This window comes from Carassius carassius, chromosome 50, assembly GCF_963082965.1.
Source record: "Carassius carassius chromosome 50, fCarCar2.1, whole genome shotgun sequence".
In the NCBI taxonomy this organism is placed as follows: domain Eukaryota; kingdom Metazoa; phylum Chordata; class Actinopteri; order Cypriniformes; family Cyprinidae; genus Carassius; species Carassius carassius.
This window is the reverse complement of record NC_081804.1, coordinates 11,478,460-11,502,173: the sequence shown is the minus strand read 5'-3', so window position 1 is coordinate 11,502,173 and position 23,714 is coordinate 11,478,460. Positions and strand designations below refer to the sequence as shown.

The following is a 23,714-nucleotide window of genomic DNA, read 5'->3' as shown; positions in this document are numbered from 1 at the left end:
AAGAGCACTAGACAAAGTTAACATCTATATAGCAATGTTATTAATGAAAACTATAACCGTGATATGCATTGTTGCATAATTATTAAACAACTTATAAAATTATCCACCCTAACTTATAGTAAAGTATTAACAATAAATATGGTATGGTTTAACAATGTTCATCCTTCCAAAACAGAGAAAACCCCTTTCACAAACATCTACATGTCTGTCTCTTTTAAAGGGTTTAGTGTACTGTATATAATGAGTTGTATTTGTAGGGGTTATTAAAACACAATTCTTAAAAATTCTTTCCCACCCCAGACCTCACTCATTTTCAAACCCTGGTTACGGCCGTGGTTCAAACTCTACCTAGTGAGAAAAATATTTTGTTGGTGGAAAGAAGTTACGAAAACACTTAACTTAGTTCATATTAAATGCCAGATAAGAAAACAAAAGTTTGATTTTGTGTTATTTGTTTTACAGATTAATTTAAATGAGCCTCTCATAGGCCTACCTCAGGAACGATGATTATTGGTGACCTGCAAGAAAAAGAAGAAACCTTTATTACAATCCGTTTACATGGTTGGTGTTTACCAAAGCCTTAATTTGGAAGTATCTATACTGTCCATTAATATTGTTTAGTGAATTACAAATTTTAGAAATGAATTTAAAGTCTTACTTATTTTGTCATGTCCTGGACAAATGTTAAATGTCTTACCCTTCGTAGTGTACCAATGCTGCTTCTACGAATAGCTGCCAACAGATCATCACGGGTTGACCCCTGGGTTCCTTCCTGACTATTTCTTTCATATTTTCTTCTCCAAAGTACTGTTTTTTCATTTTGAAAAATGCTCTTGCCATGGTTGTCCCCTGTGAGTTTGAGTCCTTTATTTGCATTAGTCTGGTTTCGAACAATGCTATCCATGGCTGTTTCTTCTTGTTGCTTGACCATTTCAGCAATTTCTCTAGATGGCACATTATTCACAACTTTTGGTTGACTGTGAGGATGTTTTGGTAAATGAGTAGAGACCAAGTGCTGCTTCCCTTGTGTAGGATCTTTGTCTGTTGAAATCTGGATCTGAAGAGACTGTGTACTGTCCACAGTATCCCATGTCTTGGATTGTTCCTCACTTCTTTCTAGATTGTCTTGTTCTTTCCTTTGTTGCAGTCGCATTTGCCTCTGGCGGTCCTGGTTGCGGGTTAAAATCCCAGTTGCGCTCATCCTTGGACCAGGTAAGTCAAACTGGTATCCCAGTTTCAACAGGGTGGTGTTGTCTCTTAGCAATTTCACCATTTCCATCTCCACTTGGCCTCCACAGATGTGCCGCTGGTTGTGGAATCGGAGCTCCACCAGTGTTGTGTTGTACTGAAGTGCCCCAGTCAAAGCTAAGATACCTTTGCCTGAAATGAAGTTGGACTCAACATTAAGGTTGGTGATGCTGCAGTTTTTCTTTAGCATTTTGGCCAAGGCAAAAGCTACTTGGTCGTCCGCATGGGTGTTGGCAAGGCTGAAAACCTCAACGTAAGTGTTGGAGATTAATGCATCAGCAAAGCTCACCAACACCTCTTGGGATATGTTCTCAATGTTGTTGAGGTTGACTTCATTCATGGAGGTGTCGTTACTCAAAATGTTTTCCAAGGTCTTAACAATATCAGTGGGGTTACCACTTGGCCTCTCTGGTGTAACGTGATGATGAAGGGCACCTTTATGGATGCCTTTATGTTTTTGACCACTATTGCCATTCCTATTGCAATCTAATCTGGACAAGTCCACAAAATTCCTGTTGCTTGACCTAGCTTCTTTCTCCCCATCTCCCCCTGTTTTGAGCCCCCAATATTCTTGCTCTCTCTCCTCTTCATTATCCTCAAGCTCTTCACTGCCACATTCCTCTTCGCTCTTATCTGTCTGGCACTCATCCATGCTGTCCTGTGTGTCACCATAGAAAGGAAAACAAGATTGAGCTCTGGCATACCTCAAACAATGATATTTAATTAAGAAAGATATCACCAGCTGAGAGAACTGAGACACCAGCAGAGCAATAACTAAGTTCTGTGAAAGCAATGTTGCAGTTACAGTCTTCTACTGATGTCTCTTTGAAGAAACTGAATTTTAATTTGACATATTATTTAATTTGAAACTAGAAATTTATTGTTGACTTCCAGTGTTCTTAAACTTCAACTTAAGCCAACCATAACTATCCATAACTCAGGGTTGAGATAAACTCTTCAGGATAGTGGCCCTCCCTTAAATCAGGGATGTCCAATCCTTATGGTGCATTCCATTTGTACTTGGAAGTTGGAAATTCCAAGTTCCCAGAAGAAACTTTTAACCGGAACACCCTTTCAAGTTGGAGTTCCGACTCGGAATCTCGGAGGAATCACAACAACTCCAACTTCAGAATTCAATGTGGCTGCTCAGTGCATCAACAGAAGAGAAACAGTGGTAATATATTGTCTGTCTATGTCTCAATGAACTCAATAAAGCGGTGCACATGGTATGCTACTATCCAACCTCTATTTGTGGACATGATACTATGGTGTTATCTGTGGAAAAATACAATTTTTTTGTGTGTTTTTAATCAACTGGTATTGCTAACAATGGACATGTCCATCTTGATTTTCTGACTTCTCCAGTGGTACACAGTCCACTTGGGTGTTTCTGTATAGTTTAGCTCTAGTCTTAATTAAATACAACTGAACCAGGTAATCAATGGCTTCAGGAGTACTAGAAACCTTTAGTAAGGTGTGTTGGAGCAGGTAAAAGCTAAACTCTGCAAGTGAGTATTGGGCACGCCTGCCTCAAATGGACTACTCACAGACACTTTAGACTTAATTCTAAATTTAAAGACATTTTAATCCCTTTATGAAGCTGGAGCCCATCTTGTTCCAAGCTGGGATCTTCCTTGTGGAGACCTCCCAAAGATTGGGACTTATTTTTTACCAAAAAAAAAAAAAGCCTAACCTGACCCCCACACAAATAAATTCTACATTTTGCTCTTGGTTTGTGGATATTCCTACACTTTCAGAATATCTTAAATAGTACTTATAGGCATACATGCCAACCCTCCCTAATTTTCCGGGAGACTCCCGAATTTCAAAGCCCCTCCCGAAAATCTCCCGGACCGACCTTTCTCCCGAATTTCTCCCGATTTCCACCCGGACAACAATATTGCTACACCATCCGTCACTGGGCGCCGTTTTAGACCAAACTCTTGCGCTCCCATGGCGTCTGTCGTTGCTATGCAACCAAACTGCGCTCTCCATGATGACGACGAAGAAGTATCAGCAAAGGATTAATTGATTTCTAGCCTCACCTCGGCTCGCATTAGCTTTACTACTAGATATATATCTGGAGATGAGAAGGAAAAACCCGCCTGGAAAAAGTAGTGCACCACGTTGCTTCCATTATGAGCGTGCTCACCACGGCCGTGCACCTACGGTTGAAATAACGACCTTGAGCGCGAAAAAGATGCGATATGTGAACGGCCCCTAGAAGCAGACGTCTGAAATGAAAGGCAAGAACAGCTATTTATTTAGCTTTAGACTGTTACATGAAAATTTAAAAATGAAATGTCATAATTATAATGTTTTGAGAGTTTACTTATGTAATTGTTGCATTAGGCTATGAATTAATAAATGTTTATTGATAAGATCTAGCTATTTCATATCTCTTCATTTACAGTAGCTAACAAATTAGGGTCTAACCTCCTGAGGAGAGGCCTTAAGGAATTGAATTTGTCAAATAAATGAATTACATTTTTCTTTGCGTTTGTGTATGTGATATTATATATGGCGACACATTGTTTGTGTATGTGATATATATGACGACACACAACCCCCCCGGTCCTTTTTAATATCTCCCTAATTCTGAGGTCTCAAGGTTGGCAAGTATGCTTATAGGGGTAAAATATCTTGTCACTTGAGCAGTACCCTATAAAAGTACACCTTTGTACCTGCATATTAGTACCTTTTAAGGGTACCACCCCAGTGGCAATCTCAAGTGTTTGTGTCAAGAAAAGAAAATGGAATGCAGTGAGTGCCCCAAAGTTCGGCATATTACTCAATTTCTGTGTGTACTCCCTACCTCGAGCATTCTGTGAGTCTCGTCCTCCCAGTACTTCAGCAGAGCCTCTCGGCAAAAAGTGCCTGTTGGCTGCTTAGCCGTCTGGTCCTCTTGCCTTAGCCCAGTGGGTATGTTCGTATCAGGTTCTATTTCAGCCATAACCTTCTCCAGCTCCTGGATTTCTTCATTAGTCAGGGAGGCCAGAAGTTCATCTTCATCGATGTCCTCATACTTGCCAAGCTGTTTGTGGTACCCAAAGTTGCTCATACTTGTAACGCTATGTCTCCTTTGCTAGTATGAACTTTTACGCTGCCTCAATACTTGAAAGTGGGATTAGTGCAGGCATGTGGGTGTGTGTTAGATAGACTGTTAGTCTAATCTAGGAACCCGGTGGAGGAACTTAAGTGGAGGAGGGTGCACAACAGAGTTTCTGCAAATGATGGTATCTCTCTATGGTGACACCAAGATTAGGTTGCAAGAAGAATGAGAGTTCATTATGGAGTGGTGACACCTGTCAGCAACTGTTGGCCAAAAATGACATAGGAACTGCCCCTTGGGGATACCACTAAAACTAATCTAATTTGTATTAAATTACAAGATTCAAGATGTATTAAGATTCTCATGTAACACAGTTAAACCCCAATTAACGGCAACAGTTTTGAAGTTAATAAGCGCATACTGCTGTGGTGTCCAAATACTTTGGTCGGCATAAAGTGTATATCCATATAGTGTTTGGCTAAAAATAAATATAATGAATATGTATGATTTTTTTTTTTTTTACATCAATCCAACTTGTTGTTCTTCCCAATTACATACTTGATTTATCCTATAATCATGAAAAAAAAAGTTTTTTGTAGATGGGACTTACAGTATATACTGCTACCTTTTATGCTCAGCTTGTCCTCCAAAGCACTTGTACAGATACCAGAACACCTCTGGAGCTTCAAAATCAATATTACATATTTGTGCAGTTAGTACTTTTCCCAGATACTTTTCAAATCCACTAACTGTTGGAAAGTTATCAGCATGCCATATTACAATTTTGATTAGGAACCAATTATGGTGATGTAAACTTGACATTTCAGGGCCTCCAGAACTAATGATCCAAATCTAATTGAATATGTGTATAGCCTAACTAACATTACTCACCCAACATTGCACTGTCATGACATACTGTGACATGCAATCTCATGTTCAATGTATGGACACAGTAAACACCAGTTGTGTACAGTATGTTTTGTAAAAGTGCTGTATTAAAACTTAAAAGGCTGACTTCATAGAACAGGCATCAATCCGAAACATGTTTTTTTCAGCTAGAACATTATTTTATTGCACAAATAGCACCAAGACATTGCTTTGGGGGCAAAGTCCTTTGGAAGTGATGCAAAATTAACATTAGTGTTCAATGTGAAGTGTTAAAAATACTTAATTTATATTTTGAAGTGTTTTGAACTCATGATGGAACACTAGAGAAACATCTGGTCATGTCAACCTCATGTTAATTTCTGAATAAAACACAAAGTGCTTTCTCCTTAACTTTTACCCTGAGAGACCATCACTCATGATACATGATTCTTCCATACAAATCATATTCTTTGTACATCAAGTATCTTTTAAGTCCTGGTGGGAATCCACCCGAGTTAATGAACTTTGGGTTGCCCAGTCTTCGTGGGGTCATCTCTCTCCTGATGACTAGTCTGCACAGGTGTTGCAGTGAACGTGGATTCCCTGGGAAAGTCACATTTTTGTGATGTTTTGTTATCTTATGCTGTGACATTCATATTTTGTGAGTAGAGTAGGACTAAGTGTCCATGCTAGAATTGTTTAGTCAACTCACCCAACATTTCTGAAATTTCAGTCCACTCCTTATGCCTCTTCAGAACCATTTTCAACTTGGAGCAGATGGGAACATGATTGACATAGTCAAGGAGAACCAGCACAGCTCTTCCAGAGAACTGCACTAGCCATGAGACGCTGATGAAATCACAAAACTAAATGCAATGGAAGATGAAAGTAAGGTGTAAGTATAGATACATAGGCTATGCCATGTACACAGATGAAAAAAATATTTCAGAGGTAAGTTATCTTAAAATATAGGCCCCATTAGCTCTGTACAGCTTATGTTGGAAGATACTCCTAATGTCATACAACTAGGGCTCCTAGTGTTCGGAAAATCAACTCACAATTGATTTTAAGAGTTTGCTGATAGCATACTGCTAAGCTAATTTTATAGCACTTGAAGTAAAATTCAAATAAACATTAAGTAAATGTTGGAACATTATAGAGAAATGAATGTAAATTGTGCAGGAGACTCTACTCACGATTGATTTCATTAGTGTTTCCTATGAGCATGATGCTAAGCTAATGCTGCAAAAGTAGCATAAAGTAATCTTAGCATAAAAATACAAATATTAGGTAAAATAGTACATTTTACTTGGATTAAACTTTTTATTGATACTTTTACGTATTGAATGAATATACCCTTACAAAAAAAATAAAAATAAACAATCTTATTTTGTTTGCCATCTTGGGTTTTATACATTTGGGAATAAACAACTGGAGTGTGCATAGGTTGGCAACTTACTAGTGTTAAGACCCAGTTGTTGTGATGTAGTTCTGGTTGTTTTTTTATTTGTTTTTTTGTAGGTCCGATCGGTGACTAGTGCTCGACTCGAGTGCACCTGAATCTCGCCATGGCACCGTATTTAAACAAAAAATAGCAGTTAGATGCTGCTGCTGCTAAATTGCTGCTTAAGCATTTTGTTATAGTCGCGCTCCAGTTTTGATGCTTTTTTTGTTGTGCGTCCACGCATTTGTTTTGACAACACTATACAGTATTCACTTATTCATTCACAGGTGTGACCCTAGGTTTTGGAACAGTGACATTAGTGGTGAACTTACTGGAACCTTCTCACTGGTATGTTCTGATGAGTGACACCATGTTGAGTCATGAGGACAACAGAAGCATTTTTCTGCATCATAACCATTGTTTAACAACAGTCGCATCATCATCTCATCCCTCAAGCAGTATTGTAAGGCGGTAGGAAACACTGTGTCATTGACCTCAGTGAAGTAACAGTTCACATCTGCTTGGCTGGCCAGGAGAATCCTGACAATCTCGTACCTCCCAGCTCTCACCGCCACTAGGAGGCACTGAAGGGGATCCAGATCCGTTTTGGCTCCTGCATTTAACAGCAACTGGGTGCCGGTCACATCTCCATTAGAGACCGCAAAGTACAAAGCGGTCTTTCGCATATCTCCATATTTTTCAGAAACATGTGTGTCTAGAAGAGCATTGACATCAAATCCTTGGTCTACCAGGAACTCCATGCATTGGACGTGGCCTCCATCTGCAGCTGAATGAATTGGGCTCTGGCCTGTGAGACAGAGGGCTCTCCATGTGGTTACTGGGATTAACATTCTTAAGGCGCTGTCAAAGAGATCATACAACAAAATTTTCACATTTTCTAAAAAAAAAAGGAGAGTGGTGGGAGTAGTTATTCATCAACATTCAATGCATAGATAAGGAAGTCAGTTCAAAAACTCTGTTGGTGAATTCTGATTAGATTTGTTGTGTCCAGGCAAATCTTGCAAGGCTAATGCACTAGTCTCTAGTCGGTTTCCAATTTCAAAGTCCAGTTTAATTTCAGTTAGAGAGATTAGAATAATGAAACTAGCAAAGGATTAGCATATTACATGAAACTTACAGGTAATTCCCCTTGTACGCTGCACAGTGGATGGGAAGCTGTAAGGAAAGATTAGCGATGTTGGGATCGGCCCCATGTTGAAGTAAAAGTTCAATGCAGTCAGGATTTCCAGAGCCAGCAGCATCAAATAGCACACTGTCTCCATTTGGTGCCTGAGCATTTACATCGCCACCTGTTGTTGTGGAGGACATCATGGTTTAGTGTTAGTTTACTGGTTTAATGTATATATGTAAATGTATAATGTGACTCTACTATTTTCTTTCTTCTGGAAACATTGGTCAACCAGTATTACCATGGTGAATAAGGATGTCCAGTGCCTCTGCTTGTCCGTACTCCGCACCAATCCCCATGGGCGTCACTCCATGCTCGTCTGTCTCCAAGACATTTCCTCCATTTTGCAGCAGGAGCGTAAGAATGTCAGTGCAGCCCACCTTGGCTGCCTCATGAATAGCTGTCCACTTTTTAGGGCAGGCTTGGTTAACTGATGCCCCCCGTGAGATAAGTGTAAAGGCGATTTCAAATGAGTCTGTTCTTACAGCTCCAAAACAAAACATAAGAGCTTATTAAAAAAGGTTCTGAAGGCACTAAAGAAATTACAAATGATACCTACCCAATAATAAAGGGGATTCATTTTTGCTGTTGATTCTGTTAGGTGAAGCGCCATTCTCAAGCAGAGTCCTAACAATCTCCACCAGCCCAGCCTGAGTCGCCAAAATCAATGGCGTCTCTCCATCTGCGGTTTCCTCCTCTAAGCTCAACCTGTAAGAACCTTTTCAACCAAACCAAAGTGTATATCTGACTTGAAACTTGAACTTGATACAGTTAATATTAGTCATTATGTTTCGTTATTTTAGGAATGAAACAAGCAACTGTTATTTTGAATGAGTCCCTGAATCATTAACTCAACCAATTAGTTAAAAAAACATTAATTCAGGAACTAAACAAGTGACTTTTATGAGTCTTTGAATCATTCATGTAAATGATTCAGTCATGTGTTTTTCTGAGCCTTTCAATGGTTGATTCTGCTATGGCTTTGTCTGGGAATATTTTAACAGGTGGAGAGAAAATGGTCAAAATAACTTGTGATAGTGTTACTCAAAATTAATTTCTTGATATTGAAATGTATAAAACCGAACTCCCTTTTGCAAGTTACTGCAGTGGACTTTCTACTCTAGCTCACCATAAAGTACCATCTCCAGCACCTGCACAGACTGTTGGACAGCAGCCCTATGAATTGGGTACCACCCCTTGCTATCCACCTCAGTGAATGCGGCAGGATAGTCCGACAGCTCCTGCAGAGCAAAGAGGTCACCTGTGGGGCCAGATGAAACAATGTTGCACTTAGCAACACAGCTAATTATCCTCATTTAACGTTATTCAGCCAAATGAAATGATTCACTTTTCGATGTGAGTTTTCCAGTTAACCTAATTATTTTACAGCAAGCATAAAATCTGGTGGGAAATTTCACCTCGGAATATTGCATCCAAGATCTTTTGATGTTCCACACTGGATTTATTTGCAGGATAGAAAAAGTGAATTGTAATATAATGTATATTAAGATATGTTTGCTTTATTTCAAGATTCCCAAAGGGAACTTCTTATGTGAACATCACACCTTCCGAGAGAGGCGATGTCTTTACACGATTCCTGAATGCTCAGTTGAACTGCAGCTTCAAGAAGCTCATCTTCGTCATCTAGGTCATCTAATGGATCCATTTTCCTGGAGGTAAATAAAAGCTTTTATATGAACATGTGGAGAGTAATATAATGTTTTTATTTGCATTGTTTGTGATATGTGTTATAAAAGTCTTAACCAAAACCAAATTCTCAGAATTCTTTAATAAGACACTTTAGTCATATAATGGAAAGGTTGAAGTGACCAGTCGGTTTCTTTAAAGATGCTTTTACTGTAGTTAAAAGGAATTCACACAGTCTGTCTTTTTCAAAGAAGTTTGTGAAGTCCTCACAGCCAAACAGGCAGATTTCAACACTTAAACCCAGCTGGAAACTAACTTTGCGTTAGTTTCGAGGAAATGCTGAACTAAGGCATGCACAAGCGACACTTTCTCCGCCACTTTCAATGAATCATTCACGCCTCACCGAACAGTAAACAAAAGCTCTAATCTCACCTTGTGGAAAAAGTTCCAGTGAAATCACACGTCTCTCACAGCTGTGCTAGTACTTTAGCTGCACCCAATCTGAACTTGAGTGCCTCCCCTTCCCATGCTCAAAACAGCAACAGACACACATCTAAATTTGACATTCACATGCTCTGGTCTTTGCCATGCACACCATTAAAGTCAAATGACCACATAAATCACTTGATCTTTTTTATGTGCATAAAAATATAGGATTTTAGTAACAGGTGCAAATAAACACCTGTAATTAGATTTTTTTTTTTCAAGTTTATACACCAAATACTAATTACTGCAATTCCACCCATTTTCAATGTTTGTATTCAGTATACATTTTTATAGCCTTCTATAAATGTAACTGAGCCATAGAGAGTGCAGCTACTGATATACTGTATACAGTGCAGACATAACTTTGCAGCTGGGGGAATCCCAGAGTCACTGCATTATAGCCACCATGTGTTCAATGAATAACTAGAGCAAATAAAAAATCTTGGAAAATCTCAGTGGCTTGGAAAAATGCATCAATTGTCTTAATGTTAAATTTTTTACAAGTCTTGGGCAATGTGTTGGTTTTCGGTCTACTTGGTCAAAAGGAATGAAGGAATAAAAAATGGGACTTCATGAAGTTGGATTATGAACGAATAACTATGACTTTATGCTTTAAAAATTAATTTAAAAAATGCAGGGTGTTATAGAAAAACTGAGGTTTACAATGGAAAGAGTAGGATAATAGAAAACGCCTTGAAGGGAGAACAAAATATTTTTATTATGACTCAAAAGCATCTAGAAGAAGTTTAGAAGATGAAACAAAGAATAAATTACAGCACAGCAGAAGAAACCTTGATAATAGCACACTGACTCTGTCAAACTGACATATGAAACTTTATTTAGCATCCCAGACAGATAAAAAATCATTTTAATCACTGTAGGATTCGCCATGTTGCATGAATACAATTAACATTATAATATGCTATTTGTGATCTAATACTTAATCTATTCAGCTCAAATTAGTATCCAAACAGTTATTATGTGTACAAATTTTTTTATCAATTAACATTTTATATAACTGACAATAAGATTATACATTACATGTACAATATATAATATTCAGTGACAGAACATTTCAGACAAGAAAACTTAAATTAATTGTTACATTTGTACTGATCAAGTCAGATCTTATTCCTTGTACAGCAGGTAATTTTTAATCAGAGGTGGAAAAGAATCCATTATAATTGTATTACGGAGTCTTTTAATGGTCATGTGTTTTCTGATTTCCAGACGACAGAGGTGCTTCAGGGATCGTGGGTTGTCTGGAACAAATTCAGAAGCTTTAGTCTGCATTCCCTGAGACTAGAGAAACCATCGATCTGTTGCTAGACAACATCTTCTCACATGCATTTGGTCAGTTTGAGACTGTGAGCTGTACTGTAGTTTGCAGAAGTTTCTTCATTTGACCCAGAATGAGACTCACATATGTCATAAAAAGACCAGCTGAACAGATAAATGATTAAAAGTGAACCCAGTGAACTCACTCAAGATGGTGCATATCTCTGGCCACTCCTTTTGCTTCTCCAGGATGGATATCAGCCGTGAGCAGAGGGGGACGCAGATGACATAGTCCAGCAGGATCAGTACCACTCGTCCAGACAGGCCAACCAGGCAGCACAAACTCATGAAGTCACAGAACTGTGATGTAATGGCAACATAAACATAGGAATTTAAATTTTATAATATTCATAATTTAGGTATATTAAATAAATGGGCACACGAACAGTAATGTTCAGTTATAGTCAGTGAACTTGGTATCATAAAACTAACACTGAATAACATTTTTTTTTTTTTTAAAGCAACATGCTATGTTACCTTACCATTCCTGATTCTAACACAAACCCACAGCATTCGGCGTAGTTTTGCATCTTTCAGAGCAGACACAAAAGTTGCTGCCCCCTGTAACATTTTCTGTTGTCTCCTTTTGCATTTATAAGTAAACTGAATGAGCTTATTTCCCAATATTAGGGACTCTGAGACAAAAAAAAACTGATTGGGAGATCCCTAGTTCAAACCGAATGTAGTACCTATTCTATGCTGCTATTTGAAAAAGTGGTTCTGTCAGGACTGTGTCTATGTAGGCTGTGGAACAGAACCTTGTACCCAATAGTAATCATGCCCAAAACTCACAGGTATTTTGTCTTCACCATCACAGATGACACAACATTGTTCATGTAGATGTATGTCATTCCAAACCAACCCCATGTTGAAATGGAAATCATGGTGACAGTGGAAACATTTGTCTACATCATATCCATTATTCAGAAGTAATCGGATCATCTGCTCATCCTTCAGGCAGTATTGTAAGGCAGTGGGAAACACGGTGTTGTTGACCTCAGTGAAGTAACAGTTCACATCTGCTTGGTTGGCCAGGAGAATCCTGACAATCTCGTACATCCTAGCTCTCACCGCCACTAGAAGGCACTGCAGGGGATCCAGATCAGGCTTGGCTCCAGCATTCAACAGCATCTCTGTGCAAGTTACATCTCCATTTGAGACGGCAAAGTAAAGGGCGCTCCTACGCATGTCACTGTGGTTGTCAGAGATGGTTTGGTCAAGTTGAGCGTTCACATCAAAACCACTGTCAACCAGGAGCTGCAGGCACTGCACATGACCTCCATCTGCAGCAAAGTGAACTGGACTCTGACCAGACTGTACGAGAGCCTTCTTGCTTGTGACAGATATCAGTATTTTTAACACACTGAAAATGGAATCGGTATGACGCAGGTTAGTATACGTGTGTACGGTTGTTTTGATCACTTTTACTTTTTACTCTGACTCTTAACAGAGCTTGATTTTTTTATTAAAATGAACATACTTTTTGGTGAATATCAATATAATAATTTTACTTGGAAACTTTATGCTATGTCAGCATTTATTTAAAATTTTCCCCCCAAATGCCTTTTTATGTAGATTTCCAAAAATATCATCATAAAACAAAAATGTAATTTTATGTATAAATCTACGATAATCTTACCATAGAGTGAAATGCACACATCTTAAAAACGTTGCCTTCCCCCAAGAAACTTTGTGTTTACTCGCAAAACTTTTGTGATGGAAATTTAAAAAAAATGAGGTGGGAGGAAAGATAATATATTCTCACTATTTTTGTGAAAGAACGCAAAAGCATTGAAATATGAATTTTCCTCCCATCTTATTTTTTTCCATCATTTAGGGGCTCCATATTTTCCAAAACAGCTAGAATTTCCCCTGTTACTATTATTATAATTATTATTATTATTTTAAGTTACTGTTTAGTCACTGTTACTGTTCTTGTTTACCAGAGCTTGAAGTAAAATTTATGAAATTATGTGAAGAATAAAAAGAAGAAAATCAAGCCGAACATCACAAAATTTTACATTATTTCCAGTCAAATTGTAATTTTGTCAAATTGTATAAAAAAATTTAAATTATGATTTAATTGTCTGTATTTATAATACAGTAAATGCTAGTTCTAATGCAAGTAGTCTGCCATTTTAATCCAAATATATAAAAAATGTGACAATTAAACGGTACATGATCTGAGATGTGGTGTAAATGACACTGTGGTGAGAATTTTCATTAATTAAAAAGAATTAATAAAAAAGGATAGAATATCCAGTGATTTATGCACACTGTCAGACATTGTTAGTAAACAAATTAAACCAGCGAGAGCATGAAAAAGTGCCAACTGTTAAAAAAAGGTTAAAAAGACCCAACTACCCTCACGTTAATGATATTTTAGTACTTTACACTTACAGATAGTGACCCTCGAAGGCTGCACGATGAATAGGAAGATGCCCGGTCAAACTGGGCAAGTTTGGTGAGGCTCCATGTTCAAGCAGAAGATCCACACAGTCTGGGTTTCCAGAACCAGCTGCATCCATCAACACACTTTCACCCTTACAGGACTGCGCATTCACATCAGCTCCTTGTCAAGATGGATGCAATAAAATCAATTACGACAAACCTTGTTTAATCTTGCTCTCATTTGTGAGATCAAAGGTTCTCACCAATATCAATGAGAACTTGGAGGACTTCAAGATTGGCCCATTCTGCTGCTACACTCAGCGGTGTCCCTCCATTACAATCCCTCACTGACACTTGGCCGCCATGTCTCAGCAGCAGCATTAAGATGTCAACGCATCCCACCTGGGCTGCTTCATGCAGTGCCATCCACCTCTTAGAACATTCGTGATCCACTGCAGCTCCATGTGCAATGAGAGCGTACACCATTTGATAAGATCGGACTCTTACAGCTTGGGCAAATATAGAAAGTTATAGTTATTATGGAAAGTACAAACAGGTACCATCAACAGGGCAACTAATCAACAAGTAAGTTGCAATTCACCCAGCAGAAGTGGAGATTCCTTTTTGCTGTTGGGGTTATGTGGTTGTGCTCCATGTTCCAGAAGGATCCTGACATTCTCCTCCAGTCCAGCTTGAACTGCTAATGTCAAGGCAGTCTCTCCATTCCTACCTTTCTCCTCCAAGTTTGGCTTGATGGAGACTGTGGATTATATCAAATATCTCAAATATAAAGTATATATACAGTCTCAGTAACTTATTCAACCCTTCCTTTCTATCAGAATTGTGAACATCCATGTTTAGGACTCACCCAGAATTGTCTCCAGTACTTTCCCTGATGGTTGCATGGCGGCTCGGTGGAGTGGTAGAAATCCTCTACTGTCCACTTCCTTGAAGGCCATGGGAAACTGCCTGAGCTCACGTATGACTGCAGTATCACCTTTTGATCAGAGTACATAAACGGATTACAGATGTAATAGCTTTGTTATAGACCAAGATTTCCTGTGTCCAATCCAATTTGGGTGTCCAATCCTGCTCCTCGAGGGCCACTGTCCTGCAGAGTTTACCTCAACCCCAGTTAAACACACTTGAATCAAGGTAATCAAGGACTTCACGATTGTTTGGGAAAGTTGTAGCTGAACTCTACAGAATGTTGGCTCTCCAGGACCAAGTTTGGAAACCCAAGCAATGGGGTTTTTGAGGGACCTTTAGAAAAGTCCTGAGGTTCTCCAGGGGGTTCAGCAAGTGTCGCAATCTGAGGGACCTCAAGTATCTTTTCATGTATATGGTTATAGAACGGAATTTTTTATTTGAATATTATATACTTTATTTCAAATATTTTATTTGAATATTGGCCGTTGATCCATTACCTGTCTCGATTGCTGCCAGCAGTTTCGTATTCTCATCACTGGTGAAGCTTCAAGAATACAACAATGTTCTGAGAGAATGTATTGCTTTTTGCTATTTGAACTATTCAGTTTCCATGAAAACATATACATACAATAAAAAAGAACCCATCAATCATTCAAATCAAAGTGTAAGTTTAGAAGATGTTATGTGAACATACATACCCATTTTTCGATATTGCAAATGCCTCGTGACAAGACTCTTCAATGGTCAGCTGAATGAGATAATCTGTAAATTCATCTTCATCCATCCTGTCCAAAAAAATATGTCCCATGAATCAGAGACAATGTAATAACAGCCTCAATGACAATTTGAGCTAATCAGAGCAAAGTCCAACAAAATTAGTTTACTTTTAGTAGTTTACTATTATTTACAAACATGAACTTTTCAGTAAGCATAGCTGCAGGCTCACCTAGACTCATCAAGGTCAAGATTCTTACCCCCAAGTGACATGAGCTTTTATATCCAAGCATGACCTGCTTTCATTGCCAATGAAATGCCATGGATTAAATGCCATTCCATTAGATAAAGTCTATTTCTATTGTAGTCACTTTTAGGCAACACACACCTGATTAAAATATGTTGTCAACCTCTTGGAAGTGATATCACATGAGAAAATTAACTTTTATTTATTTATTCTATTATGTAGCCTATATATTTGCATAAAGTAGCCTATGATGCTATTACAAAGATCAGTTTTGTAAGGGTAATTGACCATATTCTTTTCAATTTTTACATGTTAATTTTAAATAAATTGCGAACAATATTAGACATTTAATTACTCCTAAACTAAGTCATCCCGTTCAATAACAAACGCTTCGCGAATCAGTTCAACCGAATCTTTAAAAAGAATCGGCTCAAGAGAACAACTCACTCGCGAATCGGATATCAGTAGTGGCACCGTGGTTACCATAGCATCGGTCAAACACTTTCAAGTCAGTGTAAACCTGTGCTCGACTGATTTATTTTGAAGCTTAATAAACAATTTCGCCGTCAAATTTCTTTCAAAATAAATCGTTTTGTGATTGAACTACATGTTTTAAGCGTTTAGGTGTACTAAACTCGCCATGTCAGAGCCGGAGAGTGAAACTGTGAGTCCTGAAGCCAGTTGCGCAGCGGAGCAAGAGATGTTACAAGAAGTGATTCAGACCGAAACTGAAGTTCATGAAGACTACGGTGACGCTGAATCCACGCACGAGATCAAAGTGGATGTCTGTACAGCCACAGACATGCTTTTACAAGAAGAAAACCTCGCGGATTCAACTAAAGACCAGAGAGACCAAGACGAGATAAACCCACAAGGAAGTGAATCCAACCAGACACTTTCATCCAGTGATCTAGGAAGCTCAACAGCAACTGGTGAAACATAATTTACCTCAATAATACAAACTTCCACAAATATTGTGCTATTACCATGATTGTCTGGGGCATGGTAACGTTATTCTGGTAATACCAGGTTTTTGTTTGTTTGTTTTTTACAAGGTACCATCATGTTTTGGTCATGAACCTAATTAAAATACTGTTTTTGGTCATGTAGCATGGTTATATTATTATTGTAAGGGTTATTATTGTTAACTAAACCTAGAACTATTAAAAGCATTTTGTTAATTAAAATAAAGCGAAATAAAATATTATATGAAAAACTAAATTGATTTATTATGAATAAATAGGAATTCATAAGATAAATAAACATTTAAACTGAAAAAAAAAAAATACATTTAAATAGAAATATAAAAAAACTAAAAAAAACAAAACTAAATTACTTAAAATTAAAATAAGAAAATCTAAAAGTAAATGTTCTTTCAAATAATAATAAAAACTATAATAATATATAAACAATACCCAAATTACACAGTTATAGGTACAGTTTTATAGAAATATGGTAGTCATTTAGTACCATAGTAAAACAAACAAACAAAAAAATGATATTACCATCCAAAACCATTAGTGTTTTTTTTTTTTGCAAAAAATTTGAATTATTAAGCACATTCTCTGTTTCATACCTTAATTATTTTTCATATGAATATTTATATTTCTAATGCATTTGTGTTTCTTGTTCTTCCAGTTAAAATCTTGCTGATGCCAGAGAGGCACATGATAACGGTGGCCTTCACCATTGGCCTCACGATCCTGGATCTGAAAAAATACTTCAGCTTAGAGCTGAGGGTCCCATCTGACATTATACAAATCACTCTAGATGGTAAGATGCTAAAGATACTTGAAAGTGGCCTTCGTAGGAGAAACTGTGAAACATTCTGACATTTCTGAGAATAAAAGAACATACTGTACATACTGTAGAGGTGAATTGAGGTAAATTGGGACACTTTTATCCAAACCTATAATGTTGCCAAAAGCGCATTAAATTCCCGCTGATCATTTTTTGTTATTTATTTCTAGAAAAAAGTGTGAGTGATGACCAGACGCTAATGGACATCGGTGTGCAGCCACATGGGATGATCCAATTTGAGATGAGCTCGCTAGAGCCGGAGAATTACCTCCTGAGACCAGTCAAACCACAGCAGGAGTACAACATGCCGGATGTCATCACTGTCAGAGTACAAACAGGTACAAATCAAGTTACAGCTGACTAAAGCATCACAAGGACAGACAAGCCTTTGTGACAAGTCTCTCGCTTGAAGACACAGACTTGTATCAGGACGTGGTGGTGGAGATTGAGAGAGCCACTCGAGGGAAGGCGTTTCTGGGAGGATACCGTCACAAGGTGACCAAAGCAGAGTATCATCATGCTGCTGTACAGACGATGCCCAAGAAGAGGCCTGACAGAGGCATTGAGATGTTCAGCAGGGATACACAGGTGTGCGCACACATACACACAATATAATGGATAATTCCAGTCTTGGATGCTGATTTCCACTATGAGTGAATGACAACTTACACACTAATAAAACACTTTAAATGGACGGAACTTTTATATCTTTGCCTCAATTTCATTTACACTGAATCGAAGGAACTGTCATTTAGTGGAAGAAAGGCATATAATGCATTTGCATTAATATAAACTTTTAATTATATAAAATATATTGTATATAAAATATGTATCATATATAATATTTCAAACATTTTGTATTGTAATACTATTATAAAAATTGTAGTATTATATATTCAAATATTTATACAAATGTGGTTGAATAAAAATAATCCCTTATATTTTAACGATGTATACATAGTTTATTGTTTATAAAACACACACACATGCACACAGAGCGAATCTTTAATAAAAATGTTATATATATATATATATATATATATATATATATATATAATTTATTTATTTATTTTTTTCTTCATGATTTATAAAACATTGGCTCACTTTATAATGTCAAGACAATTGGATTTTTTTTTATTTTTTTTATATTATAACATTTTTCCAAAATCACTATATTATTATATTCTTTTATATTCCAAAACAGCTCTTACATATTTTAGTACATTGTTTGGTTATTTATTAACCTTTGGATGAATACAATAAAATACAGGTTCCAATTATGCTATGTTTTTCACAAGATAAATAGAAGCAATATAACACATTTTGAAATATATTAATACTTTTATTCAACAAGGACACAATAAATTATTTAAAAGTGACAGTCAAGACATTTATAATGTTACAAAAAGTGTTGTAAGATGTTGTTTAAATGCTGTTTTGAACTTTCTGTTTGTCAAAGTATCTTGAAAAAAATGTTTGAACTGTTTTAACATTGATTATAATAATAATAAATGTTTATTGAGCACTAATTATGCATATTAGAATGATTTCTAAAGGATCATGTGACGTTGAAGACGGGAGTAATGATGCTGAAAATTCAGCTTTGATAACAGGAAAAAAGGACATTTTAAAATTTAGTAACAGAAAACAATTTTTACATTGTATAAAATTTTACAATAAACTGTTTTTACTACATTTTTGATCAAACTAATACACAGTGTAGCTTCAAATCTGGGTTGCTGTTTTGACTGCAGTTTATATTTCAAATTTTCTTTTCCCTTTAAACAGACGGTTGAGTTGAAGAACCAGGATCAGCAGTGCTCCAAGAACGCCTCGACTCAGATGACCAAAATCGGCTGTTATGTGTCCAACATGGAGGACAAACTCATCACCCCAGGGACTTACATCACTGCAGGAGAGTATCACAGCAAGAGGCTGAGAGCTGTACGTGTGTTTGGAGCGGTTGAGAGGGAATTGAGTTCATTCTGTGCTTTCAGTGTTCATGACAAATGTTTGTATGTGTGTGTATGTTTTCCTCAGGTCATTACACTACAGACATATGTCAGGTGTTGGCTAGCCAAGTGTTTCACTGACAGCTTGAGACAGGCTAAAGAGCAGCATCTAGCATGGCTAGAAAATGAAAAGAGAAGGAAGAAAGAGGAGAAAGAGCAGCAGATCAGAGATGAATATCACCGCAGGATGAATCCAGAGTCAAAGGCAGATTTTGATCTGCTTTATAATGCCTTGAAAAGTGAGTGCTTGTGTAGTTACTAACTACAACTAGCAATAATAATTAAACAAAAACTCAGCTTTGCATGAGAGATATAAATTACATTTTGAAAATATATTAATTATGTTATATATAAATATATAAAATATGATTGTAATAATATTTTACTGTATTATGGTTTATACTGTATTTTTTTTATTAAATAAATGCCACCTTGGTGAGGTTAAAAACAAAACAATCTTACCCTTACTTAGTTATAGAAAACCTTTGCTGTAGTTTACTACATTGTAGTTGGTTTGAGATGGAGATATATGTGTTGTAATGTGTGCAACGATACGGATATAAGCAAGTGTGATGGTTCTCATTCTTTATCTCTATGTGTCAGAATGGAGGATAGAGGAAGAGGAACGCATCAGTGTCATCTTATCTGGTGCGGAGAGAAAGGCAGCGCTGTGTTCTCTACTGGAGCAAGAGACGCAGTTCATCTCCTCCATTGAAAGGCACAGAATGGCTGCAGGCACGAGGAACCAGGACAAGGCCATACAAGCGTTCCTCAACAAGGTGTTCATCTTTGCTAATCGGTTGGCTCATTATGACCATGCAATTTTGCTTGTTTGTTCACAGTGCAATAAAGGATGCATTTCATTTTTAATTGTTAAAAAAATAGAACATAATTGTCACAATGTTACTTTCAATAAATGTAAAATAACTATGTTTGCTTCATGACCCAGACCTTACATTGTAAATAAGTAAAGAAAATGTTCTTGAAAGTAAACATTAGTTTATTAATTAGTTTACTACATTTTATATTAGGATAAACATGATCTAATATAACCTAATAAATAATAATAATTTAATATAAACATCTCTAAGCAAAAAATAAATAAATAATGATAGTGATCAAAAGAATGATTGCGAAGATTATTGTGTTTGTCTTCTCCTCAGTGTGCAGAGCCAAAGAAATGGCGTGCATTTGATGGAAAGGTGACGGAGATGGACACACGGTTTACTATCAGATCCAAAGAGCTACGAGACCTATACAGTAGCATTACCCAGACTCAGTTCACAAAGGACGAACGTCTGGATGTGCTTCTCACTCTCAAACACACCATAAAGGTAAGCTGTAGTGCAAAATATAAACACTGTCCTAAAAGCATATACTGTATTTGCTCATCTAATTTCTAAAATGTTATTGTGAACAGGAACATGATTGCAAGCTAACACAGGACATAGTGGACTTAATTGACAGGGAGGTGGACCTTCTGATGAGGGGCGTTAAAAAGAGCAACCTGGAGGGGTTGAGGAAGAGGATTGCCACCCTCTTCCTCCAGTACATCAAAACTCCTGCATTCAACCCTCAGGTGTCCAAATTTCTGCGGGTATGTGGCTAAACCAGTGTTGTAGTCAAGACTAGTTCTTTCAAGTCAAGTAAGATACCAGAAGAAGGTTGAGTCCAAGGCAAGACCAAGTCCACATGCTCCCATTGTTATATCCATGACAAAGAAATATGGTTGCGGTCTTGGTCATCATGTCCATATTTTCAAAGTCATGGTCTGGTTCCTTAAGTCCGAGTCCAAGACCATATTTTAATGATCCTGCTTTTTGAGTCCGAGTCGAAGATCATATTTTCATGGTCTTGGTCATGGTGTTGGTCCTTAAGTCAGAGTCCAAGACTATGTAGTCATGGTGTTGGTCTTGGTCCTTGAGTCTGATTCATACCCTATGTCCTTGAGTCCAAGTCCAAGAGTATATTTTCATGGTATTAGTCTTGGTCCTTGAGTCCATGGGCGAAGTTCACCTTGTACTTCAAAATCACTGTCCGGTTGGCAATAAAAACGCTGAAATAAAACTTGACAAGTTTTGGTTGGTTACGGTATCTCTCCTTGAAACCAACAATTATTTACCCTGCTCTCCACAGGTGCCTCAGGATCCTGCCGATCTGAAAAAGAGCATTTATTTGTGTCGTGGCTGTAATGAGTATCAGTCATCCACTGACTTTGCTCTGAAGACTAATGCATCTGCGGTTGGCCTCTGTCGCCGCTGCATGGATTTAGACAATGAGGCCCGTCGAAGAGAAGACTTCTCTCTTTACAAGAACATTCTCAGATGCCTGCGTGACTCTGAGGCCGAGTGCGGCCCAGAAGCCAAAATCACTTACCTGCTGCAGGTAAAGTTGAATCATTCATTATTCATTTCAACTTTATACCAAAACCTGCCTTTTTTCCTTCACTTGTGAGTGACACATCATCAGCATTGAAACATATAAATTAAATTAATTTAAATTTATGCATTTAGCAGATGCTTTTATCCAAAGCGACTTACAGTGCATTCAGGCTATCAATTTTTACATATCATGTGTTCCCGGGGAATCGAACACCCAACCTTGCGCTTGATAGCGCAGTGCTCTACCAATTGAGCTACAGGAACACTATAATTTTATATAGAAACATATAGTTTAAAAGGTGCAGTATGTAATTTTGTGTTTACATTTTACAGACTGAAATTAGACTATAAACAGTTGATACATGTCTTAACATCTACTAGTGTGGAGGTATTATGCCTTTGTTTATTAACTTGTCAAAGACACTATTGGTCATGTGATTTGAAGATGGCCGCCACTATCAGGATGGACCACCCTAATGTAGAATAAAAAATAAAAAAAGAATTCGAAGTTACTGTAATGACTACAGTTCTCTGTATCTCTGTACATTCTCACGTGAGTCTACATGATTTTAAACATAGTCTTAGTAGTTCTTTTGATTGAGAATACAGGAATAAAATAGCTTTTAGTTGAACAGAACACCAAGTTCATGCTATGTTGAAGACACTTCCTGTTCTCATTAGGAGCAGGACCTGAGGTACCTGGTGGATGTGCTGTGGGGTGCTCAGTCTGCTTTGAGCGGCTGGAAAGACCTTCATGATTTACTGCTGGTGCGCTGGGAGAAGCATTTGGACTGGAGCCCATGGAACTGCATCCTCCTTACGAAGGACGAGGCAGCTGCACATCTCAAACTGGAGGACATTGAGAAGGTACTGCGTTCATTCTGCTCTGAATGTTTTTCTTCACACTGAAAGAAATTATTAAATGTTAAAACTCAACTCAAGGGTATGATATAATATCAAATATTCAGGCATGATTGCATTAATCTAAGTACCAAGTAGAGCTACCAGCACATTGCAGAATAAAGAAAAATAATTATTGTAGTCATGCTTTAGTCAAAAAAGGTCAAGGTCAACGATTACATCTGCTAGAACTTTCAAATCATGAATATCAACCGTACACCTGGCAAAGCTCAATTCTGGAGATTGTGTTAAGATGTAATGCCTATACAGAACACACTTGTCTCTGCCACCACTTGAGAGCAAAACCATTTGTTCCACAGTACGAATGGCTGCCGTTTTCACTTGCAGGCATACGATGTGGTAGTTATCCGTAATGTCAAGCAGAAACACGCATTGGCCAGGAAGTATTTCTCTCAGATTCCTGCGATGGCTGAATGTCTGCACGACACTGAGATACAGCCGGCTGCCCTCAGCAACCTGCTGGTCTCCAAACCCATCACCAAGGTGACCAAGCAGAATCGCTAAGAGGCTACCCACAATCCTGCGGGGCGCTTATGGTCTAATGTATCTTCGGTATTTGTGGACTTCAGACAGTAAAGTATAGAGATCTAAAACCTTCTACGAGATCATTTATTGAATTTGAATATTGTATATGTTAATTAAAACCGTGCAATTCCATCTGATCATTAAAATCTTTTGCTTCTCTGTGCTTTGTTTTCCATTCATTAGGATCATTCATTAATGCCAATTACTTATCATTCGACAGTAATTGAGGAAGAAGTTTTATGATTTTATTTTTATTTTCAGCTTCATTGGTATCTTGTAAAATACTAATTGGTAAAAAGTCTAGCGACACTACAATCCTGGGAAAAATGCAGCATTAGCATGCTTTTGAGTCTTGAGTCCAAAGTAAGCAGGATGAAAAAATTTGAGATTAGACTGACAAAAAAGTAGATTATCCCTCCCTGATTACTCCACACAAGAATGTTTTGGAAAGTTATTTCTGAGAACACTTTAAGAGGTTTTAATTAGGCCTTTGCAAGTGATATATAGCCTAGATCTAATCAA

At 37.5% G+C, this 23,714-nt stretch overlaps 4 protein-coding genes across 5 annotated transcripts; 1 reads left to right on the top strand and 3 right to left on the bottom strand.

The window, feature by feature from the left end:
• Positions 1–235: 235 nt before the first annotated feature.
• LOC132133400 (leiomodin-2-like) lies at positions 236–4,309 on the bottom strand. 2 transcript variants are annotated; one of them, XM_059546196.1, is made up of 4 exons: positions 4,064–4,309; positions 698–1,906; positions 494–518; positions 236–342 (listed from the first exon to the last, which is right to left on the bottom strand). In XM_059546196.1, exons 1-3 carry the CDS (start codon positions 4,307–4,309, stop codon positions 495–497), a joined length of 1,479 nt encoding a protein of 492 aa, XP_059402179.1. In that variant the 3' UTR covers positions 236–342; position 494. The 2 variants fall into 2 exon arrangements, with proteins under 2 accessions (XP_059402179.1, XP_059402180.1); XM_059546197.1 differs by lacking the exon at positions 236–342 and having other exon boundaries at positions 419–518.
• A 966-nt stretch (positions 4,310–5,275) lies between these two features.
• LOC132133709 (ankyrin repeat and SOCS box protein 15-like) lies at positions 5,276–9,973 on the bottom strand. The gene is made up of 10 exons (XM_059546630.1): positions 9,880–9,973; positions 9,366–9,470; positions 9,219–9,256; positions 8,930–9,061; positions 8,360–8,518; positions 8,042–8,287; positions 7,750–7,921; positions 6,944–7,472; positions 5,880–6,033; positions 5,276–5,770 (listed from the first exon to the last, which is right to left on the bottom strand). Exons 2-10 carry the CDS (start codon positions 9,464–9,466, stop codon positions 5,598–5,600), a joined length of 1,704 nt encoding a protein of 567 aa, XP_059402613.1. The 5' UTR covers positions 9,467–9,470; positions 9,880–9,973; the 3' UTR covers positions 5,276–5,597.
• A 653-nt stretch (positions 9,974–10,626) lies between these two features.
• LOC132133450 (ankyrin repeat and SOCS box protein 15-like) lies at positions 10,627–15,391 on the bottom strand. Its single transcript, XM_059546277.1, has 9 exons — positions 15,291–15,391; positions 15,090–15,136; positions 14,531–14,659; positions 14,264–14,422; positions 13,926–14,171; positions 13,672–13,843; positions 12,064–12,634; positions 11,418–11,571; positions 10,627–11,195 (listed from the first exon to the last, which is right to left on the bottom strand). The coding sequence occupies exons 1-9, from the start codon at positions 15,374–15,376 to the stop codon at positions 11,062–11,064; spliced, it is 1,698 nt and encodes a 565-aa protein (XP_059402260.1). The 5' UTR covers positions 15,377–15,391; the 3' UTR covers positions 10,627–11,061.
• A 683-nt stretch (positions 15,392–16,074) lies between these two features.
• iqub (IQ motif and ubiquitin domain containing) lies at positions 16,075–23,308 on the top strand. The gene is made up of 12 exons (XM_059546276.1): positions 16,075–16,485; positions 17,192–17,326; positions 17,524–17,691; positions 17,766–17,941; positions 19,142–19,297; positions 19,394–19,604; positions 19,969–20,144; positions 20,529–20,699; positions 20,786–20,962; positions 21,502–21,750; positions 22,428–22,613; positions 22,995–23,308. Exons 1-12 carry the CDS (start codon positions 16,194–16,196, stop codon positions 23,169–23,171), a joined length of 2,274 nt encoding a protein of 757 aa, XP_059402259.1. The 5' UTR covers positions 16,075–16,193; the 3' UTR covers positions 23,172–23,308.
• Positions 23,309–23,714: the final 406 nt, after the last annotated feature.

Excerpts from the sequence above, each read along its gene's own strand:
- LOC132133450 (XM_059546277.1), bottom strand. The coding sequence starts at position 15,376 with ATGGATGAAGATGAATTTACAGATTATCTCATTCAGCTGACCATTGAA. Across the intron at positions 14,660-15,089 it reads GCTGGCAGCAATCGAGACAG|GTGATACTGCAGTCATACGT; the intron begins GTAATGGATCAA and ends TCTGATCAAAAG. Across the intron at positions 12,635-13,671 it reads GCCTTCGAGGGTCACTATCT|TGTGTTAAAAATACTGATAT; the intron begins GTAAGTGTAAAG and ends TTCCATTTTCAG.
- iqub (XM_059546276.1), top strand. The coding sequence starts at position 16,194 with ATGTCAGAGCCGGAGAGTGAAACTGTGAGTCCTGAAGCCAGTTGCGCA. Across the intron at positions 17,327-17,523 it reads TATACAAATCACTCTAGATG|AAAAAAGTGTGAGTGATGAC; the intron begins GTAAGATGCTAA and ends ATTTATTTCTAG. Across the intron at positions 17,942-19,141 it reads TGTTCAGCAGGGATACACAG|ACGGTTGAGTTGAAGAACCA; the intron begins GTGTGCGCACAC and ends CCCTTTAAACAG.
- LOC132133400 (XM_059546196.1), bottom strand. The coding sequence starts at position 4,309 with ATGAGCAACTTTGGGTACCACAAACAGCTTGGCAAGTATGAGGACATC. Across the intron at positions 1,907-4,063 it reads AGACTCACAGAATGCTCGAG|GACAGCATGGATGAGTGCCA; the intron begins GTAGGGAGTACA and ends GGTGACACACAG. Across the intron at positions 519-697 it reads GCATTGGTACACTACGAAGG|GTCACCAATAATCATCGTTC; the intron begins GTAAGACATTTA and ends TTTTTCTTGCAG.
- LOC132133709 (XM_059546630.1), bottom strand. The coding sequence starts at position 9,466 with ATGGATCCATTAGATGACCTAGATGACGAAGATGAGCTTCTTGAAGCT. Across the intron at positions 9,062-9,218 it reads CTTGGATGCAATATTCCGAG|GTGACCTCTTTGCTCTGCAG; the intron begins GTGAAATTTCCC and ends CTGGCCCCACAG. Across the intron at positions 6,034-6,943 it reads ATACCAGTGAGAAGGTTCCA|TTTTGTGATTTCATCAGCGT; the intron begins GTAAGTTCACCA and ends CATTGCATTTAG.